At 43.1% G+C, this 25,449-nt stretch overlaps 1 protein-coding gene across 1 annotated transcript in view; it reads right to left on the bottom strand.

Annotated features, from left to right (window-relative positions):
- Positions 1–207: 207 nt before the first annotated feature.
- Positions 208–25,449, bottom strand: part of grin2ab (glutamate receptor, ionotropic, N-methyl D-aspartate 2A, b) — a gene marked incomplete at both ends in the record, with an annotated part of 95,500 nt that continues 70,258 nt past the window's right edge. Inside the window, 12 exons of the mRNA XM_080029457.1 lie at positions 208–1,219; positions 1,323–2,148; positions 2,511–2,700; positions 5,115–5,353; positions 6,328–6,515; positions 9,401–9,561; positions 10,287–10,516; positions 12,119–12,244; positions 13,906–14,059; positions 15,676–15,844; positions 24,074–24,276; positions 24,459–24,573. Coding sequence (XP_079885583.1) covers positions 208–1,219; positions 1,323–2,148; positions 2,511–2,700; positions 5,115–5,353; positions 6,328–6,515; positions 9,401–9,561; positions 10,287–10,516; positions 12,119–12,244; positions 13,906–14,059; positions 15,676–15,844; positions 24,074–24,276; positions 24,459–24,573 — 3,613 coding nt within the window. The remainder of the gene's footprint in view (positions 1,220–1,322; positions 2,149–2,510; positions 2,701–5,114; positions 5,354–6,327; positions 6,516–9,400; positions 9,562–10,286; positions 10,517–12,118; positions 12,245–13,905; positions 14,060–15,675; positions 15,845–24,073; positions 24,277–24,458; positions 24,574–25,449) is intronic.

Genomic DNA, 25,449 nt, shown 5'->3' with positions numbered 1-25,449 from the left:
TCAATGATTTATCTACTCAGCATCACCATTAACCTTTTAGTCCAGAGCAGACCGTCTTGTCTTCTACCTGTGCATGTGTGTGTGTTTGTGGCTGTGTGTTTGTGTGCTTGGAATTAGAGCTGCCTGGTCCAGTCACACACACACCTCTGTCTTGCATGCGTGTGTGTTAGTGTGTTTCAGTGGGAGGACGTGTGTAGTGTGAGACTCTCAGACGTCAGACTCAATGCTGGGCATGCGTCGGTAGAGCCGGGGCCTGTTGCCGCCCGCGCTGGAGGCTCGCGGCGCTGTCACATAGCTCATAGGCTGAGAGGCAGCAGGCGGGACCATGTAGGCCACCATAGGGGTCTCCTGCAGAGGGTAGAACACCTGTTGGTCCACATGGCCGCCAAACTGGTTGTTGTGATGGCTGCCATGGTTACCTAGGGTGAGGGACATAGGCATTCGCTGCTTATAGAGCTCGTGGGCGGAACTTCTCTGCGGCATGCGTGTGGCAGCCTGGGGGGCGGGATCTCGATCTCGCTGTGCCGTGCCGGGAGCCGACTGGAGGAAAGGGTTGTGAGAGGGCCGGTCGGGGAAGAGGCTCTTTGAGCGGCGTGGGACGGGCATGGGGGTGTCCAGGCTGTGGTGGTGGGAGGAGGACGGGGAGGGGGGGCTGCGGCTGCTGTACGGACGGTCAGAGCGCATTGTGAGAACGTTAGCGTAGGCCCCCTCGTCCAGCGTCAGCTCCCTCTCCCGATCCCTGTCGGGCAGGCTCAGCCCCCGCAGGTGGTGGCTGTGCAGCGGCTGGCGCTCCGGAACGTTGTCCGGAAGCACGTTCTCGTAGGAGTGCTGGCGACTCAGCTGGAGGTGCTGGGCGGATGGGGAGGTGGGTATGGGAGACGGGGAGGAAGGGGAGGGCTCAAAGTGGCTGACCAGCCCGTCTCCTTCGCCCACCAGGCCCAGCTCACTCTGGGGAAGGTAGTGTGTGAACATGTCCCCACCGTGTGGGGAGTGAGTGTGTGAGTGGGAGTAGTGGGAGTGCAGGTGGTCTTCACTGATGTCGTACAGGTTCCCCAGGTGGGCGCAGGCGTCGCAGCGAGCCTGCGGGGAGCGAACGGTGTAGAGGCCGGAGTAACCACTCAGCTTGGTCAGGCAGGAGCGACAGTGGCCCGGCCTGATGCCTTGTGTCCCAGCTACTGCACCTTGACTTTCAAATGAACCTCCAGCTTTTTCCTTAGCACTTGAGGGAGAAAAAAAGACAATGATTATACATTAGGAAAATAAACAATAAAAGCAATTTGAACATGGTCTTGGTGTTAATTTTTTTGTGCTGAACATGATACCTGTTGTGTGAGTAGGTGCTATATTTCTTGTCCTTGAGGGAGTGCAGGTCGGCCTCAGCGCTGTGACTGTGGTGCAGCAGGCTGGCACTCAGCTGCAAAATGGGTACGTCCGCTTGGTGGGAGTACGAGTGTGAGTAGCTGTTGTCAGGAGGAAACAGGTCAAGGGGGTAACTGTGTTCGTCACTTCCCCCCTGGCTGTCTCGCTGGTAGGGGGGAGCGGAGTGGAGACTGGTCTGGTCTGAGTCAATGGAGTAGATTTTGGTTCCTCCACCCCCTCCCCCTCCCCCTCCTCCTCCTCCTCCTCCTCCTCCTCCACCCCTCTTCCTCAGCTGATTGACAGGCTTGAATCCGCCCCTCGCCCCCATGGAGTCAGTATCTTTGTGGGACGGCGGCCGGCTGGAGCACTCTGAGATGTCCGATTGTGGTGGGTCTTCAGGCAGGTAGCGCTGGCTCTTCATTGGTGGAGGAGGTCCAGGGCCAGCTGCGGGGGCGGGGCTAGTGCCAGGGCCTGGGCCTGGGCCTGGGTCCGGAGATGTGACATTAGGCTGGGTCTTCAACGTCTCCACACTTTTCTTCCACAGGGCTCTAGTTTTTGGTGCGGCGGGGGCCGATGCCGGGAGGCGGGCCTTGCCGTTGTCGTTGGTAATTGACAGCTGGGGCTTGTTTGGACTAGTCTGAAGAGCCGGAGCTTTCTGCTGCCCAGGAAACGGCGCAGCATTGTTAAGGATGTTTTTGTGTCGCCCGGTCAATGACAGGAAACCCTGCGGACCGGCAGCGTTGCTATAGAGACCAGGACCCTTCGAGGGCAGACTATGGAGCGAGTTGCCTAGGAGACAAGGAGAGATGCAACTTAGACAGCAGATACAATAGATGGATGTTTGGATGGATGCATAGCCAGCTATAGCTAATAAATGATCTGCTGTCCTGGCATGCTGTGTGTGCCATGATGTGTATTTTAGCCTGAGGCGAGCTCATACATGACAGTCAATCCAATTACAGTCTGGAGCCCACAGCAAGGTAATGGAAGTCACCTCTAGACCTGCATACATTGACTGTGAAGATAGGCAGGTCAACCTCTCTACGTATGTTTACCTGCTTTGCGAGGGCAGGATCTATGAATATTGTTATAATTGTTATTTAAAATAGACTATACTATCATTTGAACCGTGTATAACATAGCTATAGTACCTTTCCCCGTGAACACATCCATAATGCTAGGCTGCACGACAACAGTGTTGGCCTTGGAAGAAGAACCAGACAAAGCCATGGACTTGGCAGACTTGAGCAGATGCATCATATTGGCTTGAGGACTGAAATCCAGCTCAGGATTCTTTTTCGTCATTTCGATATGGACGCCATGGATACAGCTCCATATACCCTGAGAGGAGGAGAGGAAAGACAAAGAAAAGGAAGGACAGGAAATAATAGAGTTAAAACCCAACCTAGTGACTTCACAAGTTCAAACATGCACTAGACTTATTTCCTTCCAAGGTAAATTAAGGGAGACCCCTGCATCCCTTTTCCCCGGTGCGTTTGCCGGAAACCGTCACCTCATTTTGTTTTCGTAATGTGGCAAGAAGTGATAATCGGCACTTTTTGAGATGAACTGCTTCCACAGGCGCCTGGAAAATTAAATTTAGACAATGATGTCACTGGAGGGGGCCGTTGAGTGCAAGGAGATGTTCTTGCAGGAGCCACTTAACCTCCAGTATTGCTGCTCTAACTGCATGTGCACACAGAGAGACAGACACATGCTCAGAGACACACATCGCACTCTTTTTGTAAAATACTTGATGTGTGAAATGCTCCTCGTATGGAATAAAAGCCCTGCTAACACAGGGACATGACATATGAATAATAAAAGAATGTTCTGTCCGGTTGTGCCCATTTCTGTATTGTGTGTATGTTTGTGTTTCTGTGTGTGTTTCTGTGTGTGTGTGTGTGTGTGTGTGTGTGTGTGTGTGTGTGTGTGTGTGTGTGTGTGTGTGTGTGTGTGTGTGTGTGTGTGTGTGTGTGCTTGTGTGCGTATATCTCTACCTGTATGGCTGTTTGTGTGTTTGTGTGGTAAAGTCTTTCCCTCAAACCTCACTGCAACTGCATATATGTTACCATTTTTACTTTGTTAGACCTGTCTAGAGTTTATGTGTGTATGTGTGTGGGTGGGAGAAAGAGAGAGAGAGAGAGAGAGAGAGAGAGAGAGAGAGAGAGAGAGAGAGAGACACACACACACACACACACAGTGTGCATCTATCGAGTGTGTGTGTGTGTGTGTGTGTGTGTGTTTCCACATCATCCCCTTAACCGTTTGACTCCTCTATCCCGTTGTTCGTGAGCGCAGCAGTAAATTCATCTAATATCCGTTGGACTCTATAATAATAATAATTTAATAATAATATTAATTGGAGTTATATAGCACTTTTCAAGCTAGCGAACAAAGTGCTTTACAAAATGAAAAGGTTCACATTATCACTGATCCCTCCTTCCCTCCCCCAAACATCAAGCAGCACAATGTAGTTTAAACATTATAATCGACACATCATTAAGAAATGAAATCCAAAAAAAGATCAATTCAAGTGCACAAAATAAAATACTGTGACGAGAATACAAAAATAAAAACACTATGCCCCTCTTTCCTCTTTTATCACACACATACAAACCCAGATTTATGTTTTCTATATCTAAACAGTAACTATTTTGTGTGTTTCAGACTTGATTCACATACATACATACAGCACACACACACACACACACACACACACACACACACACACACACACACACACACACACACACACACACACGGACACGCACACAAATCCAGATTCAGATGTGTACATTCTCTTAACTGTTACAATCAGGAGCTTCACATTTCCGACTTCTTCACTGAAAGTCCCTTTTCCGCTTTCTTGTTTATATTTATACTGCCTCTGAAGAACCGTTAAGATTAGTCAAATCAGACGGGTGAAGCATGAAAAATCAATTCCATTGTTTCAGATGTGCAATGTTTGTGCACGACAGGATAGCAACTGAGTAATCGTATTTGCCGTTTGCCGTGCAAATGGTTTGAATTGATTTTGTTGATCATCACAAATATCTCTTCAAAGTTCCAATAATCGGCTGAGTTTTTGTGTGTGTGCGTGTGTGTGTTATTCTTTTGATTCATGATGCATTGAAACTATTTGCATATACAGTTAAGTTGTTTCTCTCTTGCTGATTCTCTGTGTGTTTAGCCCACTCTCTCTTTCCTTCTCTCTCTCTCTTTATCTCTCTCTTAGATTTACTGTTTAAATGTCATTCCCATTCCAAGATATTCCCATCTGTGCCCTGATATTGACATTGCAACAACCAGTGTTTTCATACAGTCTGAATGAATGCTGTGAAGCAGTTGTTGTACTCTTGAGATTCTTATCTCAAGATGATGGTGTTTGATTGGTATGCAGCGGCAGCGTTCAGCACTGCAAATTCAAACCAAAGCACTCCTCCATCATAACCAGAGGGAACAAAAAAACATTTTACTAAGGAACCAGACCTGGACCACAATCACCTCTTTGCCCTGGCTTACAAGTTGAGCTAGACATTTTGACGTTTTATTATGCTCCGATTAGATTTTTTTCATGCTACTTATATTGGTGGTTTTATTGTGTTCTTCATCAAACTGAGGTTGTTTTTAAATTTGAAGAAAATAAATTAACTTTGTCTTGACTTGACACTCATATTGTCAAGTTCCTGGGAACGGTTGCAGCAGTGGATTATGGGGGTTTATCAGAAACAAAATGTCCTCCTCCTCCTCACCCTGCTGATAGAGAAGAGCAGACCAGGCTCCCCGTTGCAGACACCGGTGAAGCAGTATCTCAGCCTCCAGTAGAACAGGTGTTCAGAGACGAAGGTGATGATGGACAGGCCCATGGCTGTGGCCAGCATGTAGAAGACGCCCGCCATGTTGTCTATGTCCAGCTGACTGGACATCACCTCGTTCTTCTCGTTGTGGCAGATCCCAGTCAGCCACATGGCCTCCAGCTCCTCCATCTCACCTGTTGGAGAGGGACAGAAAAGTCAATGTTAAATGGACTCCATTTTTATACTGTATAATACATATAGCACTTTAAGCAGATTTTACTCAGACTCAAGGCGCTTGACATTGTTTTGCCCCATTCACCCATTGACACACACACACACACACACACACACACACACACACACACACACACACACACACACACACACACACACACATCGGGAGAAATTGGGGAATAAGAGATTCGCAGCGGGAAAAGGGTAGCATGATTAGGAAGGAAGATGGAGAGAACAGGGGAGAAGGGGAGAGAGGGGAAACGGCAAATAGATCGTAATGGAAAGGAGATGGGAGGTGAAGTGAAAAGAGGGTTCGCAGGAGGAAGGGGAGGAATTGATAGGGATGGAGTGACAAGGAGAGATGGGAGGATTTTTTTATCAGTCCGAGTATGTTTGTGTGTGTGTGTGTGTGTGTCGTGTGCACACACAGGTGTTTGCCCCGGATAAAAACAGGCTGTGTGTGAGGAGAAGCAGCGCTTTAGTGGTTTCAGCGGTTTGATTTCTGTCTGGCTCATTCTCTCCTTCTTCCATTCGCACCGTCTCACAGCTTATTATACAGAACAATCTGGAGGAGTAAACATAACAGGACACGGTGAGCACAGACACACACACACACACACACACACACACACACACACACACACACACACACACACACACACACACACACACACACACACACACACACACACACAAAAACACACACACCAAGTAATGATGATGAAATGGTGGGTTAAGACTAGCCCCTGATAGCTTTCTGACAGAGGAGGGAGGCGAGAGGGAGATTGTTGGGGGAAGGGGGGAGGGAGGAGGTGAAGCTGAGCAGTGGCACAGCCGTAAGGACACTAAAGAACTGGAACAACTTAGAGGCTTGAGCCTGGATGCAGCGCGGCTGATACGGTGGTGAGAATATAGAAGCGTGTGAGCGCCTCACCGTCTCCTATGATGCCCAGGATGGCCAGATCAACCAGGCGTTTCCAGTAGGATCCTTTCTGCAGAGCGATGCCGTAGCCCGTGGTAGCAAAGATGTAACCGCTGCCGATGGTGACCAGCTTACAGCCGTCGTCTCTGCCCGCCATGTAGTTCAGCACGGCGGCGTCGTAAATAAAAGCATCCAGCTTTCTATAAAACAACAACATGTTCTGGGTTTACTAATTAGTATAGGGTTTGTTTCAAGTTTGATTCATAAGGTTGTGTGATGTAATTTAAATGCAAGGTTATAATAAAATAAAAACATATTTCGCTACACAAATTTAGGTTTATTTCATTTTTGGTGTTCTTTCTTTTCTGATATACTGGATATGTTGACCTGTTCAGGAATCTAAAACAGAACCAAAAACGAGGAAGGGGACATTGCTTTTGAATTAACGCCATTAAATATGGTAAGCTTTAAAAGAACAGTTTGACATTTTTGAAAGTATGCTCATTCACTTTCTCAGCAACAGATATGAGAGTGCTTTCATTACTGTCACAAAGCTACAGCTGACCTCCAGGAATCAACATTTATTTTGAAATAGGAAATTTTTGGTATAAACGCTTTCTGCTTTCTTTCCAGGAGCGAGATATAAAAATAGATACCACTCTCGACTCATGTCTATCTATAAAGCTAAAGCCAGGGGGCAGTTTGCATACAAACCACTATCTATTTTTAAAACATATTAGATACAACGTGTTAATTAGTGAGTTTAACAGCTGCTGGTCGTTTTATTTTATTACATATTCTGAACAATGCCAGACTAGCTATTTTCCCCTGTTTTCATTATTTATGCTAAGCACTGACATTATAATCTTTGCTTGTGAAATACTTTCATAAAAATAAACCTTTATATGAAACAATTTGAGAATAATAACACTATCATAATATTTTGAACAGACAATCACCTGTGAAAAGCAAAGACCAGCCAGAAAGGTGGGCGGCCGCTGCTTTAAAGCGGCTTTCAATAAAAATACATTAAGAGGGCTAGTATCAACCTCCTACGAGGAACTTTGAAATGTTAAGGAAACCATTTTTTTTGCTCCGATTATCATAAATGGCTTGTAACAGCAAACGAGACCATCAGCGAAAACCAAGCTATTTTTATACAGTTATTATTATTATTATTATTATAAATTCCTATGCACGGGTCTGGTTTTTCTGTGGAACTATTTACGGCAGGTAGACAGTTTCCTGAACGGAACTTAATCAACGTTGTATCTACTTCACCATTGTCATATTACCATTATAAATCTTACATATACTGTACATCCTAAACAAATGCACGCGCTTGGGCACTAGCTTGGGCAGTGATGTCGTAAAAACACCACCGCTTTTATCCAAAGGTGCCGCTAAAATAAGCAGAAACTGATTACTGCTTTATTTATTTTTTCTTCACTCTAGGTATAGTAAAATAGAACAACAGAGCTGTCCCTTCACTACTGAGTCTTATGGTCATACAGTGTGACAGTAACAGTATTGGATTACACCACTCTTTATTCAGGGGGCTGGGAGTCTCAGCCGTGGACTGACTGGCTGAAAGAACCCTCCGGTGTACACGCTGTTACAGTAAATATTCACTCGCCCGAGGATGCCTTTGTTCACGCTGAGTTCTAATCTTTCTCGCAGGTTTTGTCATTTTTCTGACATGACAAGCTGCATTCAGACTACAGGCCCACTATTTGTATCTGACGCTACAATCCCCCTATGTGGGCTTGAAACAGCTGAGCTCAGCAAAGACAGGGGCTTGATGTATGACTGTTAACCAAACACAATGAAAAGAGGATATCATCAGCCTCTACAGAAGCAGAACCCTGGGTATTCACGACTACATTATGAGTGAAAAAAACTTTGTATATAACTGAATGAATATACCCTGGTGTTAATCGAACCCCCGGGCCCCGCCATGTTGGATATGTATGCATTAATATAAAACACTTTGAATTAAACTACTCACCAAAGGGCATATGTTAAATGCTGCATTAGGTATTTAGTCATTTCAGACTAATCTTCACTAATTTGAGAGCACCCAGCATTAAAATTAAATTACAAAACAATACAATTTGATCAATCAAAGGGGGCCTATTATGCTTTTCTTTATTTCCTGTCCTATAAATGTTGTTTCAAAGTCTGATAATCGTGTTAAACGATGCCAAAGAGTCAAATAATGAGGTACACCGATTGGACATGAGCCCTGGAGGCTGTTTTGGTAGGCCAGTAGAACGCTGGATTAGAGGCTAAACTGCTGCTGCTTAAAGGACACGGCTGTTTTCTTTCTTCAAACTTTGTTGACAAGGACATGGATATACCTATATATATGGATAAAGACCTGAAACCCAGGATAATATGTCCTCTTTAAAATAGAGAGCTTCAAATGTGTATTTTGAGAAATGTTTATTTGTTAGTTTCAAAGTTTATGTCATGACTGACATTTTGACTGAAATATACTGAACCATACGTTTTGCTGAAGACTTTAATGAAACACTGAATATTCTGCTGAATACATACATTTTTGATGTTGGTTGTATAAATTGTACCCATTTGAAATGCACTATCAATAAAGTAATTGCAGCGACGGGAAAGTGAACAGTAAAATTATATTTCGAGGGAATACCCTTAAGATCAAAGCACACAAAACTAATGACCAAATAAAAGCACTGCAGTCACCCTTCCCTTAGTGTGTGTGTGTGTGTGTTTAGGAGGGAGAATAGATAGCAAACTCCAGAACAAATTACACTCTCCGTGTTTTGGCAGCTCCCTCTTTCCAGCAGCAACAAGACTCAATAATGAGCACTCGCAGAGAGCGTCTGCCTTTTACCGCCAGTGACAGAAACACTGAGCACAGTCACTGTTGCATTTTAGCATGAGCCACTTCTGTGCCCCACGGGGCCGGGTTTCTGTGTGATGCAATGCCTTGTTTTGTTTGTTTTCACATGTCCTGTACTGCACATGCTGTCTGCAAACAGAATGACCCTCTCAGGTGTAATACATCTCAACATGACAGAAGTGGTTGTTTTGACAAGTTTTACAGTACCCGGTCTTGAGGCTGACCAGCGCATCCACCACACCACCCTGGTGGTATTTGGTCATGTACTGATGCATGTTGGGATAGTTCTTCCTGATGTTGCGCTCCGTGCTGCCGTTAGGAACTGTCCCGAAGCGAAATGGAGGGGAATAGGAGTACGGACTCTGGAACTGAAGGCAGAGGGGAGAAAGAGAGAGAGACAGGCTGTTTAAAGGAGGAGACTGGAGTGACAAAAAAGAAACTAAAACAGATAAGCTTAATTACAGAGAGCGGGAGTGAAAAAGCAAGAAGACAGAAAGTAGGGGAAGAAAGTGGGGTCTGAGTAAGACAGGGAGCAAAGGTGTTGAAGTGAAGAAGAGAACCACAGAGGAGAGATAGAGGAGGAAGAGTGGAGAGTAGAGAGTGACAGGGAGAAAGTAGGAGGGAGAGACAGTATAGTGGACTCATCAGTCATCATCATTGTGTGTCCAGTCTAGCGTAAGACTGGCTGGGGTTCTGCTGACACTGCCAGCCTCTGCAAACTACACATACACACACAAACACACACATGACTTTGATCTATGCAGCTTGGGTGTGTGTGTGTGTGTGTGTGTGTGTGTGTGTGTGTGTGTGTGTGCGTGCGTGTGCCCCTGGGTCTTCTATGCTGGCAGTGTTAGTATGGTGACAGCTAGGGCCAGAGGGTTTGGGCTGTTGAAGCCCAAGGGCACTCCCGGGAGAGTCCTGTCTGGCCGCAGGGCTGGCATCCATTACAAGAGCAACCCTGACTGTGAATGCATTTAGTTGTATGTGTGTGTGTGTGTGTGTGTGTGTGTGTGTGTGTGTGTGTGTGTGTGTGTGTGTGTGTGTATGTGTATGTGTGTGTGTTCACGGTATGTCCACATGTGTGTAGTCCCACCTTCTTGTCAGACAGTCCAGTGACTTGGTCAACAAACTCCTCCTGGATCATGAAGGCAGCCAGGTTGGCAGTGTAGGAGGCCAGGAAGATGACGGCGAAGAAGGCCCACACTGACACGATGAACTTACTGGTGGTGCCCTTTGGGTTCTGCACAGGCACGGAGTTGTTGAACACCAGACCCCACAGCAGCCATATAGCCTTACCGATGGTAAATGATGGACCATGTGGGTCTGAGAGGAGGGGAACAGAGGGACTAACATAAGTAAGTTAAGAAAATGTGTGATGAAGAAACAAGTGAGGTCAAGCCAGGTAAATATTAAACTCACATGTTCAGCTGATAGCTGATAGCAACCCCCAGGCAAATCTGGGGGTTGCTATGGTAATAACGTACAATATAATATAAATGATTGTGTGTTCCTGAAATTCCTGTCATTAGGTTGCTTGATATTTGATATAAAATCTTAGCTTTGACAAGCAACTCAAACATGTTGTCTGGTTTTGTTTTACCAGCTCAAGATAATCTTCAAAATGAGGTCATTTTTATCAACTGCTGATGTACATAAAGTTATACATGCTTTAATCTATTCTCTATGGACTACTGTAATAAACTATCATCCCGGGCTCCCTTCACCCTATCCAGCTGCTCCTAAACACAGCTGCTGGACGTATTACTGTCACAAAGAGGCATGAGCCCATCACCCCTGATGCGTGCCTCCCTGCAAAGGCTTCTAGTTACTTTTTCAAAATTGATATTAAAATTTGATTGCATACATTTAAGGCCCTGAACAGCCTCGCCCCGAAATACATTTCTGATTCACTGTTACTAAAATTAAGATCAGCAGATGGAGGCCTGTTGGTTATCTAGAGGTCGAGGCTGGTGAATAAGGTTGATTGGGCATTTTTATACAGTATTAGAAGCCGGGCACTTTGGAACTCCCTGCCAACTCTAGACAAACTAAGTCCATAACTTCTTATCAATTGACTCTTAAAGCTTGTTTTTTTGTGTGAAAGCTTTTGAGTTGTACCGTAAGTGGACATTTTTTACTTTTTACTTTACTTTTGTTTATCCTGTTCTTTGTTAAAGTTTCTTTGTAACTATGTTTATAAATAAATAAATGCAATTTTATGTAATGGATCAGCAACTCTAAAAAAGTGTCATTACAAAGGTTTGTATCGTTTGCAATTTGAGGCCATCATAATTCCCTTCTGAGTGGGGACATTGTAAATATAATTTGACAGCATTATTGGCTATGATTTTTTTGTTTTGTTTTATTGCCTACAGCTCTAACACTCTGAAGCAGTCGTTGTGCACAACAGGCACTTGCTTAGGTTACGAGTATAATCATTTGGTGAGGAAGATAAAACTTACTTTTGCCAACTGGATTGACCTTTACTTCTAGAAAGTCAAAGCAACGAAAAACTCCAGTTTGTAAACCACTGTACCACCACCAAATCTAAAAGGATGTTTTTTTCGTATAATACCGTTCAGAGAAAACATGAAAAACACAACTGCCTGTGACTTTTAGACCTGCTACTGTGAGGCTGCGTGCAGTAATTTGCGCCTGAAACGCACCACAAACCAGAAGTCAAAAGGGTTCAACAGCCACTACATATCCCCTTGAATTTCAAATAACAACAGGTTGGTACTGATCTACAGATTACAGTGTTGGTGAGAGGGGGATTGTTCATGCTGTGTTACATGAACTGAACTCGCTGAGGTGAGGGTAATAACAGGTCACTTGTTTGGCTCCGGGGTAAAAGCTTGGATTTGGTGCTTCTTGCCCTGGGGCACAAACGATGGGCTGTGTGATGTTCTAGCTGATTGTGCCTACCTTTGCCTTGGGCCAAGTTGCGGTTGAAGCCCAGCGGACTGACAAACTCAAAGAGGAAGACGGCGATGGCGGTGACAGCGAGCAGCATCACGAACATCATCACCCAGACTGATGCACTGAAGGGCTCTGAGAGCGAGAGCGAGAGAGAGAGAGAGTTAGAGACAAAACAAGTAGAAGAAATGAAGAGACAATAGTGAATGAGGGATGGAGAAAGAGAGTGAGAGAGAGAGTGAGAGAGAGAAGGGGGACGGACTCAGAGAAAACAACAGAACAGGGAAGAGGGGGAGATATAGCGCGGAAAAGATGAGAGAAGACACTGAAGGGAGAATGGGAGACAGACGGAGTGAGTGAGGGAAGGAGGGAGGAAGAGTTAGTCACAGAGAGTTTGACAGAGCGCATTTCCATATTTCTCATTATTCCCTTGGATGAGAGCTGAGAGAAGGAGAGGCCCAGGGGCGGGGGAGATAGGGGGGGGTAGAGAGAGAGGAAGGGGGAGAGGGAGAAAGGGAGAGGGAGAGGGAGAGGGAGAGGGAGAGGGAGAGGGAGAGGGAGAGGGAGAGGGAGAGGGAGAGGGAGAGGCAGAGGGAGAGGGAGAGGAGAATCAAACACCCAGTGATCTGATGTGCCCTACTGTGGACATGTGTATGTGATCAATCTGTATGTCATCTGTCCATGTATCTATGTGTCTATGTGTGTGTGTGTGTGTTTGGTGAGCACCAGGGCAGGAGTTCACACAGCGGGGATGAGTGCCAGTGACACTGAATCCAGACAAATTGTGTGTGTGTGTGTGTGTGTGCGCATGTGTGTGTGTGTGTGTGTGTGTGTTTGTGTCTGTGTCACTATATGTGTGTGTCAGTATATGTGTAAGTATGCGAGTGCCAGGGTTAGCCAACCCTGAGCGATTGTGCACTGAGGTGCCTCTAATATGAGTGCGAGATATACTGAACCGTCACTGATACCCTGGCCCAGCCTCAACACACACACACACACACACACACACACACACACACACACACACACACACACACACACACACACACACACACACACACACAAACGCTCACACACACACATGACACACGCACATACATAAAAATGCGGATTCATATAAACACACACACATGGCATTCAGCCCCTTATCATACACACAGCCAGAGCCCATTCTTTCTCCACACATCCTTGATTCAACCACACAATCACCCTAATATATTCCTGTGGTATCACACACACTCCCCCCCCCCTCTCTACACACATGAATACTGACACATGGCTTGATACACAGGGACCAACACACGCATGGTCCAATACATTGCCCTCGCTCCCCGTCTCGCTCCAATGACAACACAAGACATTAGGCGAACACAGATGAACACTTTGGTTTTCGTCATCTGAACGACTGGATGAAGAGGAGAAAAGAGGAAGAGAGAGAAAGAGAGAGAGGAGAGAATCAAAAATGCCTTGTCTGAGCTGACTTTCAAAAAAAAAACACTTGGCACACTCCACTTCCTCTGTTATGCTAGAAATATTAATGTGCTTAGGGTGTTGAGTCCCAGATAAAGTCGGGGGTACAAGTGGAGTTTGGCCAGCATATAGCCTAGCCTACTGTCTAAATAAAATATTCCATTTCATGCGCAAGGGTTTTTTTTGCCAACACGTAAACACCTCCCTTTGTTCTGCTCCCAGTAGTCGGCTCACTGAGGGACAAAGAAAAAAAAAGAAAGAAAAAAAAAAGAAAAATGTTTTAGGAAGAAAATGATTGTTAGGCAAAACAAAAAAGAAGGATTTACCGAGGAAGGCGGAAGGAGAGACGGTCCCGTTGCTACGGGAAACCATGACGCTGATGCCAGTCTCCACAAAGGGCACGGAGAAATCAATGACCTCTGACCTCTCCTCATTGATGGTCAATGAACCGACGGCCATCACCGCCTTCCTATACACCACCTAGGCAGACGCATGGGGACAATAGCTGGTATGTGAGTGCGTGACTCAAAGCCAACAACGCACGACAGGAATAAATATAGTGAGTGAGCGCTGTAAATATTTGGACAGACAATTCGTCTTTGATACTTTTTGACTCCTTTTTTTCATTTTTGGATGTGAAATGTCACAATTACTGAGGCTATGAGCTCGAAATGTCATTTGCAGTTGGAGGGCATGTTCAGCCATATCAGATGAAAAAAGTAAAAATACAGCTGTCTTTTTCATGGTGCCATCACTCCTGGGCATCTGAATGAATTCTGACAGATGGAGATTCGGCTCACTGAGATGTCAGTTTTAGTATGCGGTAAAATGTTATGTTTAGTTTTTTTGATTTAATTGTGTAATGGCTTCTAGTGGTCTGCTGCCACACACACACACATCGGCAGATATCTATAGATCATATTTGTCAGGTACAATTATCCGATGTTTTACCTTTTAGTTTCAGCCTTAAGGAATTTTACTTTGAGAGCACTTTAAGCACTTAATTTGAATAATAAAATAATACAAAATAAAAAAGATGAACAGTAGCAATTGAGTTTTATTCAAAGAGATGCATTTAAAAGTGATAGCAGCTTCCAGTCTTCTGTTTAAGGCTTAAGTTTAATATTTGGATCTTTAAAAAAAAAAAAAGTCCAGGGATTATCGATAGTTTTAAAAAAAACAATGAACTGATTATTGTCTCTGTATTCAAAGTAATACTGAATACTGATGTAGGCACTCTGTATCCAGAGCTTCATATAGTGCATTCCTCTGTGCCACAGACCTCCAGAAACTATTAAAAACACATCAGTGAGACGCTTCAGTAGGAACAAATGAGATTAGGGCTGAGTGCCAAAGACAGGGTAGGGAATTTTTATGGGGTTTGTTGACAGTAAGAAAATACAGAACGACACCAGCCTGGTCCTGCTTCACAGACACAATAATGCCAGATGGCTTCATACAAATAAATGGAAAATCTAATGTACTATTTTAAATGATTAGTCAGGAATAATTGGACATTTTTGACCAACACTCTAAGCTTCTTTGCTTTCTCGTCGACACTTTGATAAGGGGATCCATGCAATTATCAGATCTATAAGAAGATGAAGTCACAGCGAGCAGTCAATAAGCTTAGCTTAGTATTAGTATTATTTTCAAGCACTATTTTGCTTCCATAACATGTCTTCTTTCATACTAGTAAATAAAAAATCTAAGATATACAATTTTGTGTTTATTTTACTATACCTAGTCTGTTTGCATCTGCATATTTCTCCTATACAATTACCTTTAAAATACATTATCTCCACATTATTTTTTTTCCATACTCCAAACCAAAATGTATTTAACACTATTCTGGAGGTTACTTAATGAGTATTTGTTAATATGATGTTAATTGTCTGATTTCCTACACATTCTGTTGACACATTTTTTGCAGAAAATGCATTTTAACCTGTACAATACCTAGTATTTTTTTAATTTATAAAATGAAAAAAGGCTTTATCTAAAATCTGTTCTGAAACAATGCCAAAGAATCCGAATCCGAATCCGAAATACTTGATTGTTTATCATAGTTAAAGAAAGACAGGTTGGAAGTTTACCTCTCCAACCATTCCGTTCCACAAGTTGTTGATCTTCTTGCCATGTTTTCCATTGGTGACCAGGTACAGGTCATAAGTGAACTTGACGTTCCGGGCTATCTTCTTCAGGATGTCAATGCAGAAACCCTTGCAGCACTGTTTAATGTACGAACCTCCCGTTGTGCTGTTACTGTAACACACAGACATATGCACAAACACAATTAGGTCATACTTTTTTTATATATATTAGAGGACAGTGTCAGTGTTGTGCAGGCGCGTGTGTGTGGAGTTTGAGTGTAACTGTATCCTCGCTCCACATCTGGTGGTTCCATCAAACTGTAAAACTAAAATCATGTGTAACCGTAAATACAGCTAAAGGACAGAGAGAGTGTACATTGTGTGTGTGTGCGTGTGTGTGTGCGTGCGTGTGTTTGTGTGTGTGTGTCTGTGTGTGTACTTCCCTTACTGCCTGAAAACACAGGGGTACTGAGCAGATGCTGCTGGGCTTTAAATAGAGCTGGGCTCTGCAGAACAACCAACCCACATGATTAAAATATCAGCTGTCCTTCCCCTCATCTCTCTCCTCATTTCTGAACTCTGTCCTTCTCTCTTTCTCCCTCCCTCCTCTGTGTTTCCTCTGATTTTGACTGTAAATAATACGTACGTACCTGTCCAAAGCTTGCGGCATACCTAAGCCCATGCAGCGCAGCAGTCACACATACGGGTCAGGAGGATGCACAGAACGGAAACATAAGCTTCAGTAAACTTTTCTGACAGCTCTACCTTCCCCGAGGACCTCGGAGCAGTGAACTAAACCGACTTGTTGTATGAAATGATTCCAATAATCTATTGAACCCAACCGGCATTTTCAAAAGTATTTTCGTGAAACTTTTTTATTTCCGTTCGAGCGAACAGTAACTCTGTAACCCTTTCACTTGCCATTTAATTCCAGAGAAGGTTGATAAAGAACTGAGGGATGCACACACACAGTGACTGTCAAATAAATGAACCGTCAAGGATTAGAATATGTTTCAACAGCAGTCAGCTGTATCTGGTGCATAGCACAATGTGTTCCTGTGTGTGAATGTGTGTGTGTGTGTGTGTGTGTGTATGTGTCTGTGAGAGAGAAAGAGAGTATAGTATCCATACATATGTGTGAGTGAGTGAGTGAGTGAGTTTGCGTATGTACAGTATGTGCCCCAGGTGTTCTGATGCGGACATACTGTATACATTAGCTCTTTCCAGCTGAGCCCTGTGTGTGTCTTGAAGTCACTCCACAAACACACAAAGCGACAACAACAAGCTCCCAATGATACAAGGCACAAAAAATACACAAGAATAAAATGGAAGTAGATGTAGCACTTATGGGTGGTTGGATTTGTTGAACGCGTGCATGGCTGGAACGTAAATAAACACCTAGAAGGGACTGAATTTGTCAAAGGTTGAAGAAGCAGGTAAACAAATTAAACTTTGCATCGTCTGCCTTCAGTGCTGCTGCGTGGTTATGACTAAATAGATCAGAAAGTCAGTGGTTGTTGTTTTGCATCTCCTGCCTGTCTCCTCTCCATCCATCTGCCAGATGCTTTCAATATGGTGGATTCTCTTTCTTAAAAAAAAGGTAAATACATTTACAAAGAGAGCAATTAGGAGTTGAGTTTTTTCTTTTTTTTCACCCTACCTGTGGCCAGCAATGAACAACCCATCTTATCTTGTCATAATTGTTCTCCTGCAAAAATTGGAACTGCTTTCTATAGACCCCTTATCTGTTTATCAACACGGCGGATGTGCGCGCTGCATAGCTGCAGAAAGAAAAATTGTTTGGCTGGTTGCCATGGTTACCCGTTTGGTTGTATTGCAGATGCGGTGTTTCTTTAAAGCCCAGTTCAGACCAAAGATTCGCCTTGCAACTGCTTGCAACTGCAACTCCTTGCGACGAGACCGCCGAAACGTTCTAAAACTGGACCTTGCGATTTGACATGTTAAATCTTCTGCGACGCCTTGCAACGGCTTGCAACGCGCTGCGACGAGCAGTTCACACTGCTGCGATTTATCCCCTGCGACGTTCTAAAACCGTCTCGTCGCAAGCAGTTGCAAGGTGAATCTTTGGTCTGAACTGGGCTTTATAGGTCCATGGTGCTAAATAGCGATGTTTATCAGTTTATCAGCGAGTGATAACATTGGTTATGCGGAAACATTAACACTATTGAACAGGAAACGTCTTAATGACCCATACGCGTTGCCGGCAGTTGAGTAGATAAATGATGAGAAGAAATGGCCCTGACGACTTCAGTGGCCGGACTGCTGTTGGAGAGTGACAGTAAAGACCGGCAGACAGATAGACAGAGAGAGGCAGAGATGCCTTTATTTCATAATTTAGCTTTTTGATTTAAAAGTGATCATAACTAGCCGTGATCATCTGTTTTTAGACTGACTCCTGCTTTCGGGGCCGTTGGGCTCATGAGCCGACCAGCTTATTAGACCAGCTGTTTGAGACGGAGATGAAAAGGAAAGTGAAACTTATGGTGGAGCAGTTAAATGAATAAATATTATAACAATAATGTGTTGTGTTATCTGCTTTAGTAGCCTACAGTAGGCTAGCACATGTCGACCCCACTTGGTTTTCGTTTAGCCTATTGATTTTTCCTAAATGGTATGATTTAGCCTACTTACCGGCTACACGTGCAAACCCCTATATGCCTAGTCAAACCATAGTCAAACACAAGGGAAGAGGACGGAGATAACGTCTGGGTCATTGTAAATAAGCCTCCATTGCTTTCCATTGCTATAGCCTCGTCTCCGGTCACTGTCCTTATTGTAAACATTTCACAACTCATTTAGCCTATGTAATTATACAGCGGTGCATTTGGGCATTTACTAGCTTTATCACCATTCAAACTAAAAATAAACGGTTTGTGCATCCAACAGCACAACAAGACATGATTGTGGCTCGTGTCGCTCGTCTCTTTCTGCGGCTGACATGCGCAGTAGAGCGGGGAGTGACGCTGTGTGACGTAGACTGATAAGGGGTCTATTGTCTGATGGACATTTTGACGTCCATTAAAATGATGACTATAATGCTGTCAGGCACAAGGACTATATTGGAGGAAAGATGGATCTTAGTTGGACTGTGTTGTGGTCATCAAGTGATCATCCAGACACACCATGCAGATACAGTAGCCTACGGAGCCAGTGACAAGTACACCTGCGGCAATTATGATGAATGTTTGTGTACTCTGAACTAGCTGTATAGGGATGTGTTGGATGTGAGCGAAACTGTAGAAATTAGCAGACAGTGAACAAAGCTGCCTTGTCTTGTCGTGCAGAGGCTGTTATTGAGGTGTCACAAATAGTGGATAATTGGAGCAAAATCCCATGATGTCAAAGAATCCACGGGGATTCTCTTTTTGACGGAAGATTTAAAACACTATTTCGGAAATATTTTTCAATGCTGTTTACACACATGAGAAGGCCAGCCACATATTCTAGTCATCATTAAAAAAAAGCCTTTTTAGTTGTTCAAAGTCCATAGTATTGTTTGACGTGTTGCCGTTGAAAGGCGGCTCTAAAGCTTCCTGCAGGGTTGATTTTTGAAAGATATTTCATAAATGAAAGAACCAGAACTGATATGAAATCTTTAAGTATAAATGATGTGGCAAAAATCACAATTGAAACTTTGAAGAAATTATAAATCAAATGCCTAAACCTATCTGTAAGATGTTCATTTGTGGCTAAATGAATATGACTTTTAGTTTCGTTGTGATAGGAATTTCAATCATTTTGAACAAAGGATGCTTTCAGCCATTCACTGCTATTGTTGCAGTCGAGAGAGTGATATACTGTATATGCAGAGAGTTGGTAAGAGGGGAAGCTGAAAATAACCCTGCATATACTGTATGCAGTACATGAAACATAATCACATTTGATGAAGTCAATATACTGTAAATTTGGAAATCATTTCCATTCTGTAAGCTGATACTGTTATCGATAGTGGCTTACTGCACTGATAACAGATGACAAAAAATCCCTTATGTGATTCTGTCAGATAAAGACATGGCAACAACAAGAACAGGAAAATCTAAGTCAATAGATACAAGGAATGTTTCCTTCAATAGCAGGTGCAGAGTGAGGGCATTGGAAATGGGGACAGAGAGGCATCTTTGATAATAGAAGATATGGAGTAATTCTGCAGTGCCGCCTGGTGTGGGAAGGACATTTGAACTGGTGAGGAACAGTGGGAAGAAGAGTCAAGGCCAGGTGAAACAATGACATACAGTAGAGCTGCCACAGGGAGTGCAGCTTAGTGGCCCAATTGTGGCAGAGCCCAGGCCAGAGAGTACAGATACACCCGCAGCCTGCAGATATGCTTGCCCCATTCCCCGAGGAGCCCTGTACGTCACCACCAGAATTTAATGTGAACAGCCACCGGCAGGGAGGAACGGGGTACAAATTAGGGGCAGGGTGGCGATAAAGTGAGTGTTGGTAAGGTTGAAGGCAGGCTCCAGCAGTGTGTATGGTTTATACCTGCTGAACGGAACACCCAAGAAGCATTGCCCTCATTGTGGGAGTTGCAGAAGTCCAGATGGGAGATAATAAAAAGGCTGGGCAGTGTCCCATATAAAACATCTTTTGATTTGGATTTATTGGTTTCAGCTTGTCTTTTTTTACCAGGACAATTCATATTCATAACTGGCAATGTGTATAAGGTAGCCAAAACGTTTTGTTTTATACCTTGTATGGAAGCCAAAACAGGCCATAAATATAATTTAATCTAGACTATAGAATTTCAGACCATTTTAATATTATATTTTAATTTGTTTTAGAAATGAACCTTTTGAACTTTCACAACTTGAAATGACCCCCTGGAAGATGTAAACAATTTCAACCGATTCAGCTGGTGACTATGGAGGTTTCTCTTTTTTTCAGCCTAACATTTCTTATTCACCACGACCTCCATGAGCCAATCATTTTTTTGCTGTCAAAATTTTAAAACAGTCCTCTCTCTCTGCTGTCAATTGTCATTTGAGTTTGATCGATGCAACCCTCTTCCATTCCGCTCACCCACAGTCTTCATCAATTTCAGCACCCAGGGGTCTCTCTACACTATCCATCAGAGATCCCGCTTCCCTGTCATCCATCCAGTCAGATCATTCGCCACTGCTCTCAAGCTCCTACCCACCACTCGTGTCTACTGATGTCTTGATTAAGCCCTGAAGATAATATCACAAAGTGGTCCAAACATCATAAATTCATCTTCATATTAAAAGGTGCTGTAAGCGGAATGGTTCTTTTAGCTAACTTCCTGTCAGTTACTGCAGTTAGCAGTCCCCTCACTTGTCCCTACATCACCACATTAATGCACTGCGGTCTTCAAGCAGCGAGTTATCTAGCATCATCTCAGATCCATAAGTGTGATAAAACATGATAAAAACCATCAAAACAGACATTGGGAAGGATTTTTACCTGCTCCGCCACTGTAGGCGCATAAACATTCACCAAACTGTTGCTCTGCACCGGCAGTGAGACCATGAGTGAGACGGGTGTCGGTTTGTAGCGTTCTCTCTTGTGATTGGATAAAAATTTCGGGATCCTCCAATACATTTATTGGCCGATTACATGCAGAGCAGCTGACTGAGAGATCGGCTTTATGAAACGCGCACATAGGGCTTGGAGCGAAAAGGGCCTAAGTGAAATTTTCAGAATTTTACAGGAGAGCAAAAATAAACTTTTTATTGATCGTAAATATTTAATAGAAAACAGCATATAGAAGCAATCTCTACTTTAATAGAGATTAGGCTTCAAGGAATTCATATTTAAGAAAAAAATTTATATAAAAAAAATTATTATAATAAAAATATTTATAAAAAAAAAAAGAAGAAAAGAAGTGTTTATTTTAGTGTCCATATTTTCTCCATCATATGTGGGTATATCAAATTCTCCAAACATATTCAATAACACTTTTTCTGGAGTATAAATTATGGTCTTTTCTGCAATCCCTCCATATTGTCAGCTCTTGAGCCTATTTATGATGCACTTACGCCTTTTTTGCTCCAAACTCAACTGAAGGTTTTCACTTACGCCTTTATGTTTTCAGCCTTTATTTCAAAAAGTAAAATGTTTAGTGACGTTATTCTTTTACCATTTGATATAACTTATCAAGACCTTTAAAATGATATATAAAAGTCATTTTTGCAAAATATTTCACTTATGCCCCTTTCGCTCCAAGCCCTCGTTACGTAAGTGATCACTGTATGAATATAGAGCGATTTAATACTGATATTAACATAAATAAACTTACTTCACCTTTAATGAATTTGTTCATTCTTTAAACCTTTTTTCTTTTTTTAAGTCTCCTCTTATAATCTACAAGTTCAGTGGCATTTACATTTCAACAAAGGTGCTACGAGGAACTTGCTTCATTTACTTAAAATATTTCCGAAACAGTCTAATTTTTCCTTTGATGATCATGAATTACATGTAACAGCAAACGAGACCATCAGTGCAAAGAATGCTATTTTCATATAGTTTTCCTAAATGCCTTTGTCATTGGTACTCTCACCCAGAACAACAGCTAGCGTAGTAAAAACACTACCGCTTTTGTCCAAAGGGGGTGCAAGAATGAAAACAAACTGAAAGTTCCTCGAAGCACCTTTAAAGCTGGGGTGGGGGATTTGGGGAGAAAATGGCAGTTGGGATAGAGATTTGAATCCAGATACCTCAACCACTCCACTTGGTCTCTTTGGTCCCTCCCCTATGGTCCCTCTCTGACATGCTCTACACCAACAAAGTCGTGCCAAAGTGAATGGACAGTCCCAACAGCCAATAAGAACAGAGAATCGGAGCCTCGCTCTGATTGGTCATGTTAACTTTGACCAATCAGAAATCACATACCCCAGCTTTAAGTGTTCAGTTGCTTATAAGAGTCCAATTTGTACAGCCCTTTTGCTTCCAAATTGGGCATGTTTTAAATAATGCTGGTACTAATAATATAATAATAATAAATGTATACATTATTGCAATATAATACAAGCCGGCAGGACATGAATCAGATGAATGTTAATGTTTATAGATGATATGTACTACAGAGGAAAAGCAGCTTTACTAATTAGTTATTGTAATACTTGTATTGTACACACACACACACACACACACACACACACACACACACACACACACACACACACACACACACACACACACACACCCACACACACACACACACCCACACAACCAATTACAGTGGTGGCAGAAAAACAAAAGTACACTGACATATAGGCATTAGCAAGCTGACGGCAACTGAGAGCAATTAATTATTAATGTCGACAGAATGATTATCCAAGAGCCAAAGGAGAAGTTCTTTGCCTGTACTTGTTAAACTCTCTGACAAAAGTTGGGATTGAGTTTTACTCCTGAACAACATCGACAAGAACACTAAAACAGTTAGTAGCCTAATGTAAGGGGGAAATCCCTGATGTGTTTCTGGCTGCCTTAGATGACTTGTGGAGTAGATACTTTATAGTATATGAATCTGAAATTAGCTTCATGAAATGTGATATGAATGGAATGGCCTGTTTGTTCTGCGGCTACACAATGGCCATTTGCCTCAGTAAAGAACTCAAACGCAGTATCAACCAAACTCTTACATGGACCATGGAGTTTTTCAGTTCAGTGTAAACCTGTGTTTCACTGTGTGCATATAGTACTTTGTCAGTCAGATACATTTGTATTTCAGTCTTGAGGAATCACATATGGTGAGTCATTATTATTATATAAAGGAAAAACGAGTGGGCCTAGTGTAGATCCTTGTAGAACAAAGGTGGACAGGCAAAGAGCAACTGAGAGACAAATTATGTTCTTAGACAAACTAAAACAGTTTGTTTTCCTATTGAAAGAAAGTACAAAAGACAGATCTAATCTCAAAGGCTTTCCCGATATGAAGAAACAACCAACCGAGATATAACTTATCCTTGGAACTGAGAAGTGCCTGTTTCACTTCCAATAACACCTCCAGTTCAGTGATTGTCAGCCTTGGTGATGCTGGGCACCTGTTGCATTTAAATGGCTCTTGAGAGCAGTGGGTAGGTGTGGTGTATTTTGTTCACATATTCCCTGCGTTCCAAATGACATATTGCATACTTTATTTTTTCTATTCTACATACTACATCTGACCATAAAAATAATCTACTTAGCATGCAGAAGGCATACAATTGGGACATACTCTTATTTATTTTTTTCATCATAAAATTGCATCTTGATCTAGCCTCTTGCTTTTATACCCATCGCATCCCCGGTTGTTTTCATACAAAGGCTTGGTAAATGTGACCGCAAGAATTGGGACATCCTAAGTCTTTTTTTCTACCATACTAAATAAATAGCAGACAGTATGGGTATTGGAACACAGCCCTAGTGTGTGTCTACTCACTCTTTGACGTGGCGGCGGCAGGGCACAGAGTTCCTCATGCAGGTGCCGGTGAGGATGTCCACATTGTCAACGATCACGAAGGGTTTCTCCTCCAGAGTGACGATGGACAGATGGTTCTCATCTGCATCCTCGTCCCCAAAGGAGTTATACCTCGGCCACACTGGGAACATCAACGCCAATGTCCCGTTCTCCCAACGCCCCATCTGTGTGTCCGCAAAACACACACACACACACACGCACACACACACACACACACACACACACGCACACGCACACACACAATCACAAATGCACAGACACAAATCGGGAATAGCCATCTTAATTAAAGTATTTGACATTTTAATTTCCTCTGATCTTTGTAAAAACTGCAGTGTTCATTTGTTACCTTCTCCCACTTCCTTTCACTGTTCAGGACGATGACACTCAATTTGGGGTTGGCCTGGTAACCATCCGGAGTAAAGGATAAGTCTCGCCCTTCGTTCCATACATGCATCATGTGTCTGAAAGACACGGGGTGGAACATATAGAGAGTAGGAAGCTGTTATTTGCTCTTGCTTTGCATCTGTTTTGAGTGTTTGGCAAGTGTGTGTGCACAAGAGCAGATACATTTGAAATAACAAGTTAAGCACTCTGTAATCACTGCAAGAGTATCCTCTTCAAATAAATGCTGTCTTCACCCACTGCATGCACATGAATGCCTGAGTGTGTGTGTCTTGTGTTTGCGTGCACATGTGTGTGTGTGTGTGTGTGCGTGCGTGCGTGCGTGCGTGAATGCGCATGTGTGTATGTGTGTGTGTGGGAGGGGGAAGAGTCAGAGGCCACATATCTCTCCGATCAACATTCTGCATTGATTTCTCCACAGATATATACGCCTGAAAGACAAGGCACTGGTGCAACAAGGCTGCCCTCACTCTCTTACTCACTACAGTTATCTTGCATATACAAACAGATCATTTGCTGAAACATTTACACACTTGCCAAAGTGGAGCAGCAGAGACTAATAACTGAACCAGTATCAAACATAATGTGAAATGGGATTACGAACACACTCACTCCAGTAAAACAGTTTTTAAGAAAGCAAGGCTGTTTTGAGTGTTAAGACTGGGGTAATAGCATGCTTTCTCACTGGGGGAAAGTAGAGCTGTCTGAGGAAGTTTACTAAAAAGCCCATCACAGGAGGGACAGCAGCTGCCCAACACAGACAACACTTTTTCTTCCAATGCCTCGTTATATTACAAAATGGTGTGATTCATTTTGACACGGTGTCAGAAAGCGTGATACAACTGAAAAATCATCCGACTGAAATAGTACATAGTAAGCCAAAACCTTTACTAGAAAGTCTTAGTTTCATTTATTTAAACACAAAAGATACTTTA

This window comes from Ammodytes marinus (assembly GCF_949987685.1).
Source record: "Ammodytes marinus genome assembly, chromosome: 6".
In the NCBI taxonomy this organism is placed as follows: Eukaryota; Metazoa; Chordata; class Actinopteri; order Uranoscopiformes; family Ammodytidae; genus Ammodytes; species Ammodytes marinus.
This window is presented reverse-complemented; position numbering and strand designations above follow the sequence as displayed.